The sequence below is a fragment of the Colletotrichum gloeosporioides genome, assembly GCF_011800055.1.
Source record: "Colletotrichum gloeosporioides strain Lc1 chromosome Unknown consensus_54, whole genome shotgun sequence".
NCBI classification, from domain to species: Eukaryota; Fungi; Ascomycota; class Sordariomycetes; order Glomerellales; family Glomerellaceae; genus Colletotrichum; species Colletotrichum gloeosporioides.
In genome coordinates, this window is record NW_025544699.1 from 1,121,728 (window position 1) to 1,137,344 (window position 15,617).

The window sequence follows — 15,617 nt, forward strand, 5'->3', positions numbered from 1 at the left end:
TGAACAGCAGATATGCCCTAACTATTGCACTGATATAACGGTCAGCGTGATGATCGCAGAAAAGGAGGGGTAGAACTCGCAATGACGGTGCTGGAAAGAGGCTGTGAGAATGACGGACAGACTCGTTATGGATGGACGTTGGAGCTGACGTTAATCGCAAGTCTCACCTCTTCAAGGTGTGTTAGCTTCACCAGATTGAGGCGTGAAGTCAAAAGACAGCGGGTACCGTTGGAGTTGACACTGTGCCGCACGGCTTTCTAATTGATGACGCGAGCCACGTGCTTACGCGCTACGGTCTCTTCTGACCGCGTCTCTCCGGTCTGCCGTGTCAACGGACGGGGGGGATCTGCCCCAGAAAAATCCCACCTAGGCCCTGCGTCGAGCCGCCATCTCCTCAAATCTCGACCGCTCCTACCAAAAAAACGCCAGCAATCCCAAATTGCCAGGCCTGTCGCTCTTTCCTCGCGATCTTTCCCGGCTCGGCTCCAACTATTGCACCCACTTTGCGATTATAGAGTCAGTTTTCACATCCAGGAAGCGCCTGTCGAGATCCCTTTATTATTTTTCACGACACCAGCCCCCCGCTTTGTTGATCGGCCATTGCTCTCTTCTTCAACGAACCAATATCTGTTTTCCTCTGCTGGCCACAGCAGTTTACGCCAGCCATGCCCATTCCTTGGGATCTCAGCTCTTCGCCTCCGGCAGCGGAAGAGTCTACATACAAGCGCTCAGCGCCATCTTCCAAGGCTCAACACCACAGTAGCGATGCCGATGAGCTTGCGGAGACGATTCCCTGCTCCCCCTTTCAGACACAAGCGACACAGATCATCAAGCGCAATTCCCAAGCCACGCAACCGACACAACCGGTGGCACTGCCAGACCCGTTCTCGTCTCCTTCGTCACGATCGGTAATCGAGGTTCCTGCCTCCTCGCCCTTCCAATCGAAGCCTCCGAAGCCGGCCGTCGTATCGAGCTACTTTAATCGCCTCGTGCCTGCTGGGGCCCGCTTTCAGTCTCCGGTGACAGCAAAGACCCTCAAGAGACCGGCCGAGGAACCCGTCGTGGTTGATGATTCTTCGGACGAGGAGAGCGATAGCAAGCGCAGGGGAGATATCAGCCGGACTTCCTTCAACAAGCACGTTTCGTCTTTTCAGTATGTCCCGGTCGATGAGCTCCAGGATAAAATCGAGCAGGTTGCCAACGTCGTAGGACGCACCCTCCCGACATACTGCTTTAAGGAGGCATTGAGTGCTTGTAACAACAGCGTTTCTGATGCCATTGAGTATCTGCTTGATGGCAAGCATCTCAAGAGCAAGCACAACAGCTTTGTGAGCTCTACGAAGCCGAATGTCCCAACCAAGTCCCGACTCCTCGGCCGTCACACGCCCAATCTGCCCACTCCGTCACGGAGCACCACCCCCTCGCCACCGAAGCAGAAGCGACGTCGATTGATGCAAGGTCGCCGGCCTGACAGATCTCCTGTCTCGTCCCAACAGACACCGCAGCGGCCGCGAGACGATAATGACGGCGTGGATGAACTAGCGGAAGACAGGGTTGACGAGCCGATTGTCATTCCCGACGATGGAGATGACGACGATTTCGACAATGAGGACGACATGAACGATGCGGTCAAGGGTAGCTTGGAGGAAAAGGCTCTTCAAGTCATCAACACCAGCACGATGGAGGACCTGTCCGCCATGACGAACATTAAGCAAGACGAGCTCAAGATTATTGAAAGCAAGAGACCTTTCGACAGCATCGGCGAGGTCCAAGCCGTCACTCTCTCCAAGAAAGCAGGGGCCCGTGGTCGCAAGTCGCCCAAGGTTGCTGTCGGAGAGACGCTGGTGGATGCCATAATGGAATTCACACAGAGCGTCAACGCCATTGATGAGGTGGTAGCCGAGTGCGATAAGAAGGCCAGCCGGGTGAAGCAGGAGATGAGCTTGTGGGATCTTGATTTCAAAGGACAGAAGCGCAGCACTCAAACTAGTGGCGATCTGCCTCCGACGCCGTCGAGCTTTCGGGGACAGAAATTGTCGGACCCTCCAATTCCTTGCCAACCAAAGTACATGGACGGACACTGTACTATGCGACCTTTCCAGTTGTTTGGACTCAATTGGATGTCGCTTTTGCACAAGAACGGCTATGGATGTATCCTGGCTGACGAAATGGGCCTTGGAAAGACGTGCCAGGTCATCTCTTTGATATGTCATCTCGTCGAGGACTACGAAAAGAACGGCAGAGGAGAGAGGCCGTGGCCCAATTTGGTTGTTGTGCCACCTTCCACCTTCTCCAACTGGAAAGTTGAGTTTGAACGCTTCGCACCAGACCTCTCGGTACTCTCCTACCAGGGCTCTCAGGCTCAACGTAGAGAGGCTGCGGTCGACATGCTTGAAGATCCTGAAGCGTACCACGTTGTCTTGACAACGTACACGCAAGTTGGGTCAGAGGAGGATCTGGAGGCCATGCGCGAGCTCGCCCCGGCTACCGCCATCTTTGACGAAGGCCACAAGATGAAGAACCCCAAGACCAAGATCTACAGGGATTTGATCAGGATCAAGGCTGGCTGGCGAATGCTGCTCACTGGCACGCCCGTCCAGAACAACTTGATGGAGATGCTGTCGCTACTGAACTTCATCGACCCAGAACAGTTCAAGAGCCGCATGGATCAGCTACAGTACATGTTCAGCCAGAAGGTGACCATCCGCGATGTCAACAATGGCGCCTTCCTCTATGGCGAACGTGTGAGCCGCGCGCGCACCATTCTTGAGCCTTTCATCTTGCAACGACGCAAGCAACAAGTTCTTTCCGACATGCCGGCAAAGATTTGCAATGTCGCATACTGCGATTTGGCACCATCACAAAAGGAGCTTTACGAGGAATACGAACGCCTTTTCAAGTCTGGTCCAGTCAAGAAGACAAATGTCGGGCGTCAGAGCGATCAGAACAACAGCTGGATGCAACTTCGTAAAGCTGCAATTCATCCTCAGCTTTTCCGCCGCTACTTTGATGACAAGAAGGTTGAGAAAATGGCGAATATATTGATGAAGAAACTGCCGCAATCGGAACTGCAGCAACCCCGGATCGATCATCTGATTGGAGAGTTGCAGAACTGCTCTGACTTCGAGTTGCATCTATGGTGCCGCGACTACGATTGCATCAGCCATCTTGACGTTCCTGAAGGCTCTTGGATGGAGAGTGGCAAGGTCACCAAGATGCTGGAGCTTATCCACCAGTACCGGGAAAACGGCGACCGCGTGCTCGTGTTTAGCAAGTTCGCCAAGGTTATCGAGATCTTGCGGGAGGTGCTCGCTACGGACGGCATCCGGCACTGTGTTCTCTATGGCCAGACGGAGGTGGCTGAACGCCAGAGCTTGATCGACGAGTTCAACAACGACACCGGCATCACCGCCTTTTTGCTCACAACTGGCGCAGGCGGTACGGGCATTAACTTGACGTCGGCAAACAAGATTATCATCTTTGATCAGTCTGACAATCCGCAAGACGACATTCAGGCGGAGAACCGGGCTCATCGTCTGGGCCAGACCCGTGACGTTGAAGTTATTCGCCTCTTGACCTCTCGCACCATAGAGGAGCTCATTTACAAGGCTTGCCAAAAGAAGATCGAGCTAGCCGAGAAGGTGACGGGTGCCGTGGACGAGGTCGCCGGCAAGGCGGCAGAGGAGAATCTGGAGAAGGAGGTACGCAAGATGATGACGGAGCAGCTCACTCCGTCATGATTGGTATGATTTCTTACGCGTGGCGTTGCTGGTGAGCCCCAGAGCTTTCTGACCAACGAATTCCTATGATCAGCCTGTCTATCAAGGACGTGTTTTGACTTTTTGGCGGCGCGATACCACAATATTGAGAGCAAGGAACACTGTCTTGTACTAATTCATGAAGAGCGACTACACGAGCATGCGTGCTAGTATTCAAAGGGGACGACGGCATGGTACGGCGGGAGTACTTTGGGAACAAGACAAATGGAAAGGGTCATCAGCTTTCTTGCATTCTTCGTTGGAAACGGGTCTAGAAGGGCCGCAGAAAGTGGCTGCATATAGAGAATCATCAGACTTAGATGAGGTATCAAACGAGAAGACAGGCCTCAGAGGCACGGTTAATGATCCCATTAACCACACATCCTGCTGGTGTGACTTATTGCTAAAACTGTGAACACTGTGAAGGAGACGTATCTCCCATCCATACCTATCGAGACCACCTAACTTTTCTGTATCTTCACAGCTATTTCCTGTGCACTTAATGCCTGTAGTTTTGAAGCTGTCTGCCATCGAGGACGACTATACACTATAGTAATTACAGACGACAACAGCGGACGATGGCGACGATACCGAGCACGCTGAAAAAGCAGTCGCTTTAGCATAGAAAAACTAGGTGGTCTCTATTTATTGATGCCAACCAACGTCTGCAGACAGAGGTATTGGCGTGAGGCGTATTGTAACCATCACATTCACGAGAACCCTCAAGGGCCAATAATGCGACGACGTTTCATTAGGTTTCAATTCGATGAAGAAAACAAACTCATGGTGCAGGTTGTCGAATTAAGAAAACACCGCAAACCCACACCAAACCTCTTCTCTCATCACTCCAACATGCAGCCAGGGGCCGGCCGTGTTTCTGAATGTCCCCTCTCTAATCCCGTCTATTTAAGCTTCTCCTCGGGAGGCGCCGCGCCTCCGGTCGTAGGAAGACCCATGAAGATCTTAAAGTAGTCCTGCACAACATTTGTCAGTCGCTGCCATCGCAAGGTATGAGTTGGACGAAAAGGAAAGAACTCACGTAAATCATCCACTGGAGACCGGTCAGGGTACCAATCATGACGATACGGACGGGCAGGCCGTTCCAGAGGCCGCCGAAGCCAATGTCCTTGTAGATGCGTCCCATGGCGGCGCCAAAGGCCTCGCCTTGCTGGCGGTTCGCGTTGAGCTTGCTGACCATGACGTCGGCCGGGTGCGAGACGATGGCGCAGAGGATGCCGGCGAGGTAGCCGCCGACGAAGGAGACGCCCGTCTGGGCGGCCTTGCTGTAGTCCTTCTTCTCGCCGGGCAGGCGGGCGTAGATCATCTCGACGATGGTCTCGAAGGAGGCGAACTTCATCATGGTGTAGGGGATCTGGCGACCCCACAGAGGGTAGAGACTGTATATCCCCCCCGTACGTTAGCTTTCCAGCGTTCTTTTACACACAAGTTACACGGAGATTGGGTATGGCTTACCCCTTGTACAGACCACCCCAGCCCTCCTTCGCAGTCACCTTGCTGATGCCGTCGAGGGTGCCCTTGTACGGCGAGGGGATGCCACCCTGCATGCGGACCTTGACGGCCTCAAAGGGGCAGAGGGCGATGTCGGCGAGGAACTCGGCGGAGGCGGAGGCGGCCAGGTAGACACCGGTCTTGTACTTTGCGGCGTTCTCGGCGCCCACGAGCTCCGAGTATTCGTGCTTGAAGACCTCGTAGAAGCCGTACTTGAACGCCCCCTGCGCCGAGTAGCCCCAGAAGGTCGGGCCCCAGCCGGTCATGATGCCGCGGAAGCCCTCCTTGCGGAAGATCATGCCCCATGCCTGGAAGTTGCCCTTGTACAGCTTGGAGTCGATCTGGCGGCGGACCTTGACGAGGTCCAGCGGCGTCACGGCCGTGTGGGTGAGACCCTGTGGAACTCTCAGCTTCCGAGTGTTGCTGCTATGGTGGGTTGATTTCACTTACACAAGCCAGCAGCCCGCCCACCGTGCAGGCGGCATAGTACTTGGCAGAGTACAGCTCAATGTGGCCCGCCTTGGCCTGGGCCTTTGCGCTGGCCTTTTCGAACTCGGCCGTCGCCTCGGCGCTCAGCTTCTGGGCCTTGCCCTTGACGTCGTCGACGGTGGAGAATGCGCCGTACAGCTCCGGGCGGGCCTGGTAGCGGGTGGGCCTCGCCTTCGGGGCCGAGCCCGGGACTGGGGAGGCGAAGCAGCCCTTGAGGGTATCTTGTCTGGGGTAGAGGAATGACATGGCTGTGCGAATTGGGCTTGTATAATCTATCAAAATGTCAGCTTCCGGATTGTCGCGCAGGCTGTCTGGCTGTGTGGACAACTGTCAAGGCAGCGGGCGAGAGCAATTGACTTGCCAGTGGGATGGCTAGAGTGATGGAAGTAGCATCTGGAAGGAATGACGAAATGAAAGGATGACGATACCACCACCAGCTCCAGGAAAAAGTGTCAATGAGCGCAGCTTGAAGACTGCGGAATCGAGGAACAAAAACAGCGCCGACCACAGCAATGCTGACGCTCTAGTCAAAGTAGCCTGAGCTTGCCCGAGCTGCGATGCTCTCGAGATGGAAGCTGAACAACGATGAAGCTTCGTTCATCCCAGACAAAAGAAAGACGTCGTCCGCATCCCAAAGAAACAAGCGCCAAAGTCACGCGACACGCGACCGCTTGCGGCGACGAGGTGGGAATGCACCGCAAAAGTCAAAAAAGCTACCACTTACACCGATGAAGCCCTCAATAGCTCTGGAATGGAGGGGCGCTATGGCGATAAAGAATGGAAGGAAGGAGAACCGAATGCTCCGAACGAAACACGCATGGGAAGGATGAGGTAAGGCGAGATGAGTCCAGAGAGAAGCAGGTTTATTAGATAGCTCGATCGGTTGGTCGCACACACACACACACACATTATCCGGGGAAGGACATGAAGGGGCAGGATTGGTCGGGTTGAGCCGGCCAAGCATCTACATGTCGTCGGTACATGGCCTCCTCTCGCTGGGGAAAGCTCTTGCAAGCTTGTACACGTCTTGCTAGTTTAGCTCGGGTCAGTACCCCAAAGCCTGAAGAGCTGGCAGTCGATGAACGCTGAATTGCTCGGGAGTAGCAGTGACATCACAGCGGGAGAGCTCGGGGGCCCGATAAGGAGCTTGCCTTATCGGTACCCGTCTCAAAGCCCGCTTATTGCCGATAAGGCCGGATATTGCGGGTGAGTACAATCGCGAAGGGCGCGAGATGGGGACACCTGAATCTGCGGTCAATTTTTTCATGGTCAACTGCTCTTCAGATTCTGCAGCTGAAACCGACTTGCCTGCCCGAACCCTTGGTGCTCGCCCGCTGTCATTTCCCCAAAGCGGGCAATTGAATTCTGAAGCTCACCACCCCCGGGCTTGCTGCAACACGGTTCTCCATCCCATCATGTCACTGATACTGGGAATCCACAGGCCGTCACCCCGCTGTGGAACCCCCACCTCGGTGAGCCAGGCCAGCCTCCGGGCGGTCAGAGACTCAGCGAAACCTTAACAGTGCGCGCGCATGGTGCAGGGGGGTCCGAAAAAGCAAGCAAAAAAGTCTTACCCCACTGGTCGTAACCGCCGCCGACCGACGTAGTGCCTGAGTTGAAGACACTCGCACCTCATCCCTCCGAAATCTTTCAGCCCTGTCGACACCGCCCCTCCAGAACCCCGCGATTAATTGACAGCCTTACGACAAGCCCGCGACATCTTAGCCTTGTTGAAGAACCCTCGACAGGTGAATAATCACAATCATGGCCGCCCTGGCTTCCAACCCCGCGGCCGCCGCGCCGCCCAGCGAGTCCTCGTCTTCCCCCTACGTCTCAAAATGGTCCTCCCGCTACCGCGGTGTACGTTTCCTCCCCTGCCCTTCTAAACCCACGATGACTCCGTTTCCGAAATCTCCAGTACTGACATGCCCGGGCCCAACTAGGCAACGGTAGAAGACCTCGACCCCCCGGCCGCCCTCTCCCTGACCCCCAATGACCCCATCTCCGGCGCCCTTCTCGCCGCCTTCGAGCGCGACTACACCCACCTGACCGTCGTCGACGCCCACCGCGCCCTCGTCGGCTACCTCGCCATCCCGCACCTGCAGGCCCTTCTCGACGCCGGCAAGGTCACCCCCGCCGACCCGCTGTCCAAGGCTATGGTCCGCTTCCAGCGCAAGGGCCGCAAGTACCGCGTCATCACGATGCAGACACCTCTCGAGGAGCTCGAGGCCTTCTTCGAGGGCGACGGCGTGGAGGGTCGCAAGAGCCACTTTGCGGTCATCACGGATGAGAAGAGGCGGTTCGTGCTGGGCGTTGCAACGGTGCAGGATCTGGAGGAGTTTGTCAAGAGGAGACCGGCTTAGATGGGGACCTTTGGATTTCCGATGAAGAGAGAGGGCCAGAGAGAGGGAAAGGGCGAAACGGGCTACACCGCAGACGGTTTGTTGGCAAGCCTCGGTGTCAGGCTACGATGGTTATGGTAGACGGCGGGCTGCATCAACTCGGGCGTTGGCGGTTCGGCATGAACCGGGGAAAGCATTGGGACCACGGCTGGGAGGCAGGCAGACGATTCAACACAGTTCTGTCGTCGCGACGTTTGTTTTACACATATACGATTCAATCACATGCTTAGAACAAAGAAATGTTCAATGACGGGCGTAATCGTTGTTGTATTCATGTCCTCAGGTTTTCTCGTAGGGGTTTCCGCAGCCAACGTCTCTGCTGCGTGATCATAATCACCTCTGGCGTGTATTGCCTTCCAATCCCGTCTTGCTATCCATGCGCTCAAACAACTACCAGGATATCCAACACCCCATTATCCATATCGCGCGGCACCTAAGGAAGCCAATCATACACGAGACGGATCTCGACTCTCTTGCCGCCCTTCTGAACGAGGACGTTGCGCGCATAGCGACGCTGGCCGTCGATGGTCTGGAATCCCCAGATCTGAGTGGCGGTCCAACCGTTGTCGATGCTCTCCACATGGCTGTAGATGTGGCTCTTGCCGTCAGGACCGGTGGCCTCAGCCTCACCCTCGAGCCAGGGACCCTTCTTGAGAAATTCGTCCTCAATCTCCTCCGCAGACATCCACTTGCTCTGGCCGCGCACTGAGCCGAACATCCAGTCAGAGTGCTCGCGCCACTCCATGTCAAGGCAGCGGTTCTCCGTGGTGCCCTTGAGGCCGGCGGTAGCGAACTGATCAATGTCGATGTGGGTGACGGGCTCGGTGCCGGTGCCGGGGGGAGACGGTGGAGCCGAGTACTGCTTCACGTGGAGGGTGACGGTGGCCATGCCGACGGCCTTGCGGACCATCCAGCTGATGCCCTGGAGGGCGAGGGCGGGCTCGGGAGAGTCAGAAAGGGTCTTGTTCTGTTTGCGCGGCGGGTGGTTAGCTGGGCACCGCGGATACTAAGATCGTAGAGGCGTAGGACGACGTACCATGACCCACTTGCCGGAGAGGTCGGCGATGGTCTTGTCCGCGGGGGCCGCCATAGTGTATACTTGCTGCGCGTGAGGCTGCGGTGAGGTGTGTGGTAGATAATTGTTGCTGATGTTGTAGTGGGGTGAAGACAAGCTGCGGTGAGCTATCTAAGGTGGTATGGAGTGGGTTTTGTAGAGAGCTACGAACGGATTTCAGACGGTCTTCGGCGGTAGATATAAGGTCCGCCAAGGTGAATTGACGTCGTGGCCAAGCATTCACCCAAAAGAGTCGAGTAAGAGGTCAGGCGCAAACTTAAGGTAGGCATAAAACGACATGTTATTTATCTCGAGTCGGGATGGAAAGCGCCACCGGGCTTTATACGCAATGGAGGACAACCAGGTACCGACGCCATTCGGCAGGCACCTCCTTCCCGACGTTCATTGGATTCAGGTACAGGCGGTTCATGACTGGCACTCAAGGGGACGAATGGCAAGCGGGGCGGGGCACCGCTCCGGAGGGGATGGGGTCCTTGCTTGGCTGTCTTTCTCGCTGGGCTGGGCGAGCTGGTGAGCCGACGACCCTTCCACATTCACATGAAGCTTTTCTTCGCAGACAGCCTGCCTCGCCCAGCAAAAGTTGCAACAGCAACACTGGATTGGCCCGAGGTTCGTTTCGCACTCGCACCGCTCCTCGACGCCCACCCCTGGGAACGTTCCATTGCGTTTTTCCATGATCCATGCCCGCGCCCCCAAATTCAGTCCCAAGACCCTGGGTGCAGTGAGATCATGACCGAAAGAATCCGTCTAACTGGCCAATACCTCACGGACTATCCAATACACGTGTGCGTTTGTAGCGTTAGACCGTTCTCTGATGGGCTCTGGTTTCCTCTTCGAATCGCAGCTTGACTCGACAACACACAGATTTTCTTCACTACCGGCCGGTTTGGTTTAATGACCTGTCCAGATCTGCGCAAACAACATAAACCCCATGATCACAGATTACAACCCCCAAGTTCGAATTCGGTCGCCCAGCCCGTTGCAAGTTGCGGGGGAACGTCGCAACCCGAAGTCCCCGACAACCATCTAAACCCCCCAAGCGGACGACGCTCGGCTGTGCGCCCATCACAACCTGGACCAACGTTTCCCAAACAGGCAGCCGAGACATGCAGACGATTGGGGAACAGACGTCAAGTTCCGAGGCTGAGGCGGCCGTGCGGACATGCGAAGACCACCAACGGTCGTCTCTTTTCGCTTCTGATGCAGCCAGCAGTCAGACAGGAATTAGAGGACAGGCCACCCGTCAATCTAAAGCAAGGCACGCACGTCGCGTCGCATCGCATCACTCTTCACCTAAGCTTCTCACTTCCCACTGCATATCTGTAGAGACGCATATGCGCGCACACCCTCATCCTGCCCATCTTCCAATGACAGACGACCTACCACGAACCTCGCCCCCTCTGCCCGTCCCGTCTCCCTTACTCTAGCCAGCCAGCGGGAGCTCGGCAAGCCCATCAGCAGAGTTTCCCATCAATCTTGCACGCTGTACGACGGACAGGTGCAGCAGCTTGGCTTCAATGGGACGGGGCGAGCTGGATGCTTTTTTCAGCTGCGCCTCGGCACATCCCACTCGAGCCTTACCTCGACTACTACTTCCATTCGCCCACAGGGTACATCGAACTAAAAAAGCCCGTAGAGACCGTCTTGAACTCGTTCGTAGCCGCAGTTCGCAAGTGCTACATCTCTGCTCCCCCATTGCCCCTCGCTCATCTGCACAACGTCGAACCGTCCCCTCGCCTCCGCGGTCAGCTTCGTACAACGAAAGAGAGCCTCCTCCCACGGCCTCATGCATCGGTTTAGTTACACAGCAGACATTGACAGCTCGTACAGCTCCAGCCGGCCTCGTTCGTGTCCCGTAGTAGGCCCAGCCAAGTCGCGCTAGCGAGCTGTCTTGGGTTCGTCACGGGTGACGAATTAGATCGTACCTCGAAGAGACGTCACAAAGCAAAACTCGCCTTCAAAAAAAAGCGGTGTCAAAGGAAAACCATCAACCCTCGACCGAACCGATCCAGTCCGCCTCCGATCGCCCGCCTCCCCGTCTCCTCCCCCCGTGTATGTGCCTGACTCCGGCGTCCTAACAGCCGAGGGACGAGCTTCGAGAAGCACAAAGCTTCTTTATTGCAGCGGGGCCAAGCTCCAACTCCAAATAGGTCGGTAGCTGCCAAGGCAGGAGCATCCCAGCTCGAGTAGTCACAGAGGAAGCTGTCTGCAACGCACCAAAGAAAGGCCCTATGGTGAGCTCCAGATGTTTCAAGACGACCCCGGCAGGCATCCCCTGTCTCAGCCCAATCTGGAGCTTCCGCAGCCCAATTATTCTCATACACACACTCTCACTACAGACAGCACCACTTTGGGGTCTCTTGGATTTTTTGGCCTAACTTTATTGAAGATTACGACCCTCAGAAATATGCCAATGTACATGGCCGGAGCAGCAGAAGAGGAATAAAAGGAAAAGGATATCTTGGTGGTACAATGCCCCGGCTCCCCGCCACTGGCTCCGGGATGCTTCTCGCAAACAAAGGAGCTCAAACAAACGATCCAACTGATATCATGACGCTCCGGCGCGCCGCGGCCCTAAATCTTCGAACCCGGTCGCAAGGTTTAACTCACCCGCACGCTTTTTATGCTTCTAGATCGTTCCGTTACGGCCACCAGTTCATCTTTTTGTAGCTCTCAATCACCTCCTCGATCAGCTCCTTGGTAAGTTTCGGCTTCTCGTACTTGAAACCAACGACGTTTTCCAGGCGGCTGCCGTCCATGCTTAAATCCGTGTCCTTGAGAAGCTCCTTCTCCATAAATGGCGTTAGGGGTCCCGGTCGTGCAATGCCCGCCTTCTCGAGGAGCTCGGCCCACGGGCCCATGAGATCGTCGTTGATGTCGTCGACAACGTTGTCCATGTTGAGGCGTGCAAAGGTGCTGATCAGCTGCCCCTGGAATCCCGTCTGAATCTTAAAGACGTCGCCAATGATCTCGGCCATGACACCCTGCGTGGTCACACCCTTGTCGACAACGTTGAATGTAGGCACCTTGCCCATAGACTTGTCGTCCCATTTGCTCTTTCCGGCGTCGTACCACGTGGTGATGTCCCAGAGCGCTCGCACAGCGTCCGAAATGTGCACCGTGTTTTGACGGAGGCCCTTGTCCCACAGCCATTTCATTTCGTCCTCAAGGTACTGGTAGACACGAGCCATACACAGCGCTGTGGCAACCCATTGCGAGGCATAGGGACCGTAGACGTGTGCTAACCGAACGATAATCAGGTTCAGGCTACAGAAAAGGGGGTCGAGTCAGCTTCACGAGATATGGAGACGAATGCCGAGATGGCAAACAATAGCTTCCAAGGAGGGCCGGCAAGGCGGCGTTGAACGTACCCTTCCATCTTTGCCAGTTCCTCCTCAGCCTGGAGCTTGTAGACAGCAATCTTGCTCCAGGGCTTGATCTTGTCGCCCTCCTTGCTCGGTGAGGAGTCGGCCTTGTAGACCATGCCGGTGCTGAGCTCAACGAAAGCCTTGACCTTGCGCTTAGCGGCCTCCTTGCCGAGGGCAACGGACAGGCCAAGGGATCGCAACTTGTAAACCTCATCCTCTTGAGAATATCTCGTCTCACCGCCGCAATTGAAGACGTAGTCCCACTGTTTGCCGTCGGGCCGGTCGAATATCTTTGCTAGGGCTTCTGCACGAGAGGAAGGAAAAAAGCAAAAAGTTAGCCAAGAAACGGAATTACAGTGGGTTCTCTGGGGGCGGCAGCAGGTGGAAGGTGTCGGCGAGAGGCGAGAGGAAGACAGTACAAGACAGTCGTAGCATAGAAAGGAGGTGGTCTCTGGGGTTCGGTTCGTGGGATTTGTACGGGTGACTTACGTTCTCTGCTTGCATCTGCCTGCATGAACTTGCTGCCGGCGCAGGCGTCTTGGAACTCCGGGGCGAGCCATGCCAGTTGTGGCAGGGCCTTGTCGACGACGCGGACGTCTGATGCGAGGTTGTTCTCGTGGATGTAGAGGGCCAGGAAGCGGCCAATGTAGCCCAGCCCCCCGATGATCAGGACTGAGGGTTTCTCTGCCATGTTGAGGAGGGGATGCTTTGGCGAGAGGGGGGAATTCGAGGGTGCGGGTTTGCGAGAATGTGTCGTCCAGGAGGAAAGGATGTGTCAAGCGCAAGTTGAACCGGTTGGGCAGAGGGGTTCGAGGTAGCGATTGTGGTGGTGCGGTGCACTGGGCACAGAGCGGTAGACCTAACGGGCAGCGGCGGCGGCGGCGGCGGTCGCGGTAGTGGTGGGTTGGGTAGTGAGAGTGGGTGGTGGACGGCGGGGTTGACGTCTGTCCAAGTCCCAAGCTCAGGTCAGGTCGAGTTAGGGGTGATGTGCCCTGGCCCCTGGGAGCAAATGCAGCACCAGGATTGCGCAAGTTTAGTGTAGACTACGGTCCAGTACAGTGCAGTAGCAGAGCGGGATGGACGCGGGCGAAGCTCGGCAGGGGGGTGGGAGGGAACTAGCCGGGACGGAGAGGACGGGTCGAGACGGAGGAGGGGAAGGGCAACGGTGCCTTTAAGTTCGAAATGCTGTGCCGTGCAACGAGAGGTGTTGAAGGGGAGGGGGGAGGGGATGCCGGAAGGGAGAGGAATAAGAAAGATATGCTTGTTGTGGTGGGTGTATGTAATCTATGTACGTATGTATGTATTGTGTGTGTTGTGTTTGGTTTGGATTGTGTGCGTGTACGTGGTGCGTGTGTGTGAGTGGTGTCTTCTAGTGCAAAAGGTTGATGTTTGGTTGGTTCCGTCTGATGATATTAGAAACGACTTAGGTCGAGGTAACGTGCGCACGCAGAAAAGGCGAATAAAAAATGGCTACTTGAGACGACAGGTTGGTTCACCGCACAATCGGCTTTCACACACTCTTCCCCTTTTTCGCCCACTCGTAGGTTAGTATCTGGAAAAGGAGGACCAAAATTTTAAGCGGAAATATGCAGTACGGAGCATCTCGCAGGAGAGGAAGAAAAAAAAACCCCCGAGAAAAAAAAGGGACGAAACAGAACGGCCCTCGAGGAAGCGTCTCCTCCAATATGGTGCTGTCATTCAAAACGGGGGGGCCAGATGGATAATGGAGAACGGGGACCGTGAGACGGCTGCAAAGCGGGACGAGAGGGAACGGAGGAGACAAAATAATCTCAGGAGCAAGCACTAATACCACAGCCTGTGACTTTGCGGGACGGGATTGTCAGCCACGGCCGTGCAACAGCAATGCGCCAGAAGATGGCCGGGTGGAGCTTTATGCACCTCCTTCTTTCTCTTTGACATTGGAATATTGCACACTCGAACTGCCTGCCTCCTATTCTCTTCCAATGTCTCGAATGGGGGGCTAAACCTGTGAGTGAGCGGCGGAATAAGACTGATTGTTTGTCTGGCTTCAGGTACAGTACGAGTCGAGCGAGGTCGTATCGACTCTGTTTACACTTTACATAGCTGTCTGTACCTATGTTCCCTACCTCAGCTCAGGATAGCTCTCCCACAGCCTCCCCTCTACACGAACCAAGACCCCAAAAGTAACCTCTCCAGGAAATGAGAGACGCAGGGGAATGACGGTCACATTTTGCGCTTCCACACCGCCGGTATCAATGACGATGAAGGTCTTCAACCAGACACGCCAATTTGCCTCTTCGCCTCAAAGCCTTCAGGTCTCACCTATCCGTACCGCCGCAACGGAACTCTTTTCACGGAGACTCGACTCCAAAACTCGTGGCCACCAGGACAGGGAAGGAGCAACCTGAGAGCAGGAGGGGAGGAGCAAGCTGCGGCTGCGGTGGTCCCTACTCCCCCCCAATGAGAAAGGGCACCAAAACAGGTCGTACCTCCTGCTAATAAATTTACAGGGCTCGTGCTCCTTCGAAACCCCACATCGCTGCAGCAGCATCTCTCCCCCGACCCACTCCTTGGCGTCCAGCCCACGCAAACTCACCAAGGCATTTCCCTTCCTCGACCAGCATCCACCACCAACTGATCACGGGGCCGGCCACGCTGATCGACGAACAGCCGTGAATTAACAGATGGAACGTGTGCGTCAGGCGCCCAGAGCGCCTACCTACGCCGTACACTAGATTATCCGTACACTGCAACGTCTTGGGAAGGGGAGTTGGGGCCAAGGGCCAAGTCCCATGGATGACGGATCGCAAACCCCGTCCGTCTCTTGCCCTTGTCGTTACTTTTCTCCGGCTATTGGCTTTCCATCGAATCCCACAGTGACACAGACAACAGAGACATTGATGCCATTTTCGACAAACGAATGCAAGGTACGCACACGTCTGCCTCTCATACCCTTATTCGGACTCCGCACCGTATCTAGCACTCTCAACTGGCAGAGCGAGCCACTCCCTACCCAGGCCAGTTCCAACAATGT

The 15,617-nt window shown here is 55.6% G+C and overlaps 5 protein-coding genes across 5 annotated transcripts; 2 read left to right on the forward strand and 3 right to left on the reverse strand.

The window, feature by feature from the left end:
* Nucleotides 1–665: 665 nt before the first annotated feature.
* On the forward strand, nucleotides 666–3,740 carry GCG54_00004816 (ATP-dependent helicase fft2; the record flags this gene model as incomplete). Its single annotated transcript, XM_045404859.1, has 1 exon — nucleotides 666–3,740. One exon carries the CDS (start codon nucleotides 666–668, stop codon nucleotides 3,738–3,740), a length of 3,075 nt encoding a protein of 1,024 aa, XP_045262802.1.
* Nucleotides 3,741–4,660: 920 nt separating this feature from the next.
* On the reverse strand, nucleotides 4,661–6,002 carry GCG54_00004817 (putative mitochondrial phosphate carrier protein; the record flags this gene model as incomplete). Its single annotated transcript, XM_045404860.1, has 4 exons — nucleotides 4,661–4,732; nucleotides 4,798–5,155; nucleotides 5,232–5,662; nucleotides 5,718–6,002. 4 exons carry the CDS (start codon nucleotides 6,000–6,002, stop codon nucleotides 4,661–4,663), a joined length of 1,146 nt encoding a protein of 381 aa, XP_045262803.1.
* A 1,518-nt stretch (nucleotides 6,003–7,520) lies between these two features.
* GCG54_00004818 (uncharacterized protein) lies at nucleotides 7,521–8,119 on the forward strand (the record flags this gene model as incomplete). Its single annotated transcript, XM_045404861.1, has 2 exons — nucleotides 7,521–7,616; nucleotides 7,700–8,119. 2 exons carry the CDS (start codon nucleotides 7,521–7,523, stop codon nucleotides 8,117–8,119), a joined length of 516 nt encoding a protein of 171 aa, XP_045262804.1.
* A 472-nt stretch (nucleotides 8,120–8,591) lies between these two features.
* On the reverse strand, nucleotides 8,592–9,248 carry GCG54_00004819 (uncharacterized protein; the record flags this gene model as incomplete). The annotated part of the gene is made up of 2 exons (XM_045404862.1): nucleotides 8,592–9,125; nucleotides 9,195–9,248. The coding sequence occupies 2 exons, from the start codon at nucleotides 9,246–9,248 to the stop codon at nucleotides 8,592–8,594; spliced, it is 588 nt and encodes a 195-aa protein (XP_045262805.1).
* A 2,627-nt stretch (nucleotides 9,249–11,875) lies between these two features.
* Nucleotides 11,876–13,292, reverse strand: GCG54_00004820 (uncharacterized protein; the record flags this gene model as incomplete). Its single annotated transcript, XM_045404863.1, has 3 exons — nucleotides 11,876–12,500; nucleotides 12,605–12,905; nucleotides 13,091–13,292. 3 exons carry the CDS (start codon nucleotides 13,290–13,292, stop codon nucleotides 11,876–11,878), a joined length of 1,128 nt encoding a protein of 375 aa, XP_045262806.1.
* Between the last annotated feature and the right edge of the window lie 2,325 nt (nucleotides 13,293–15,617).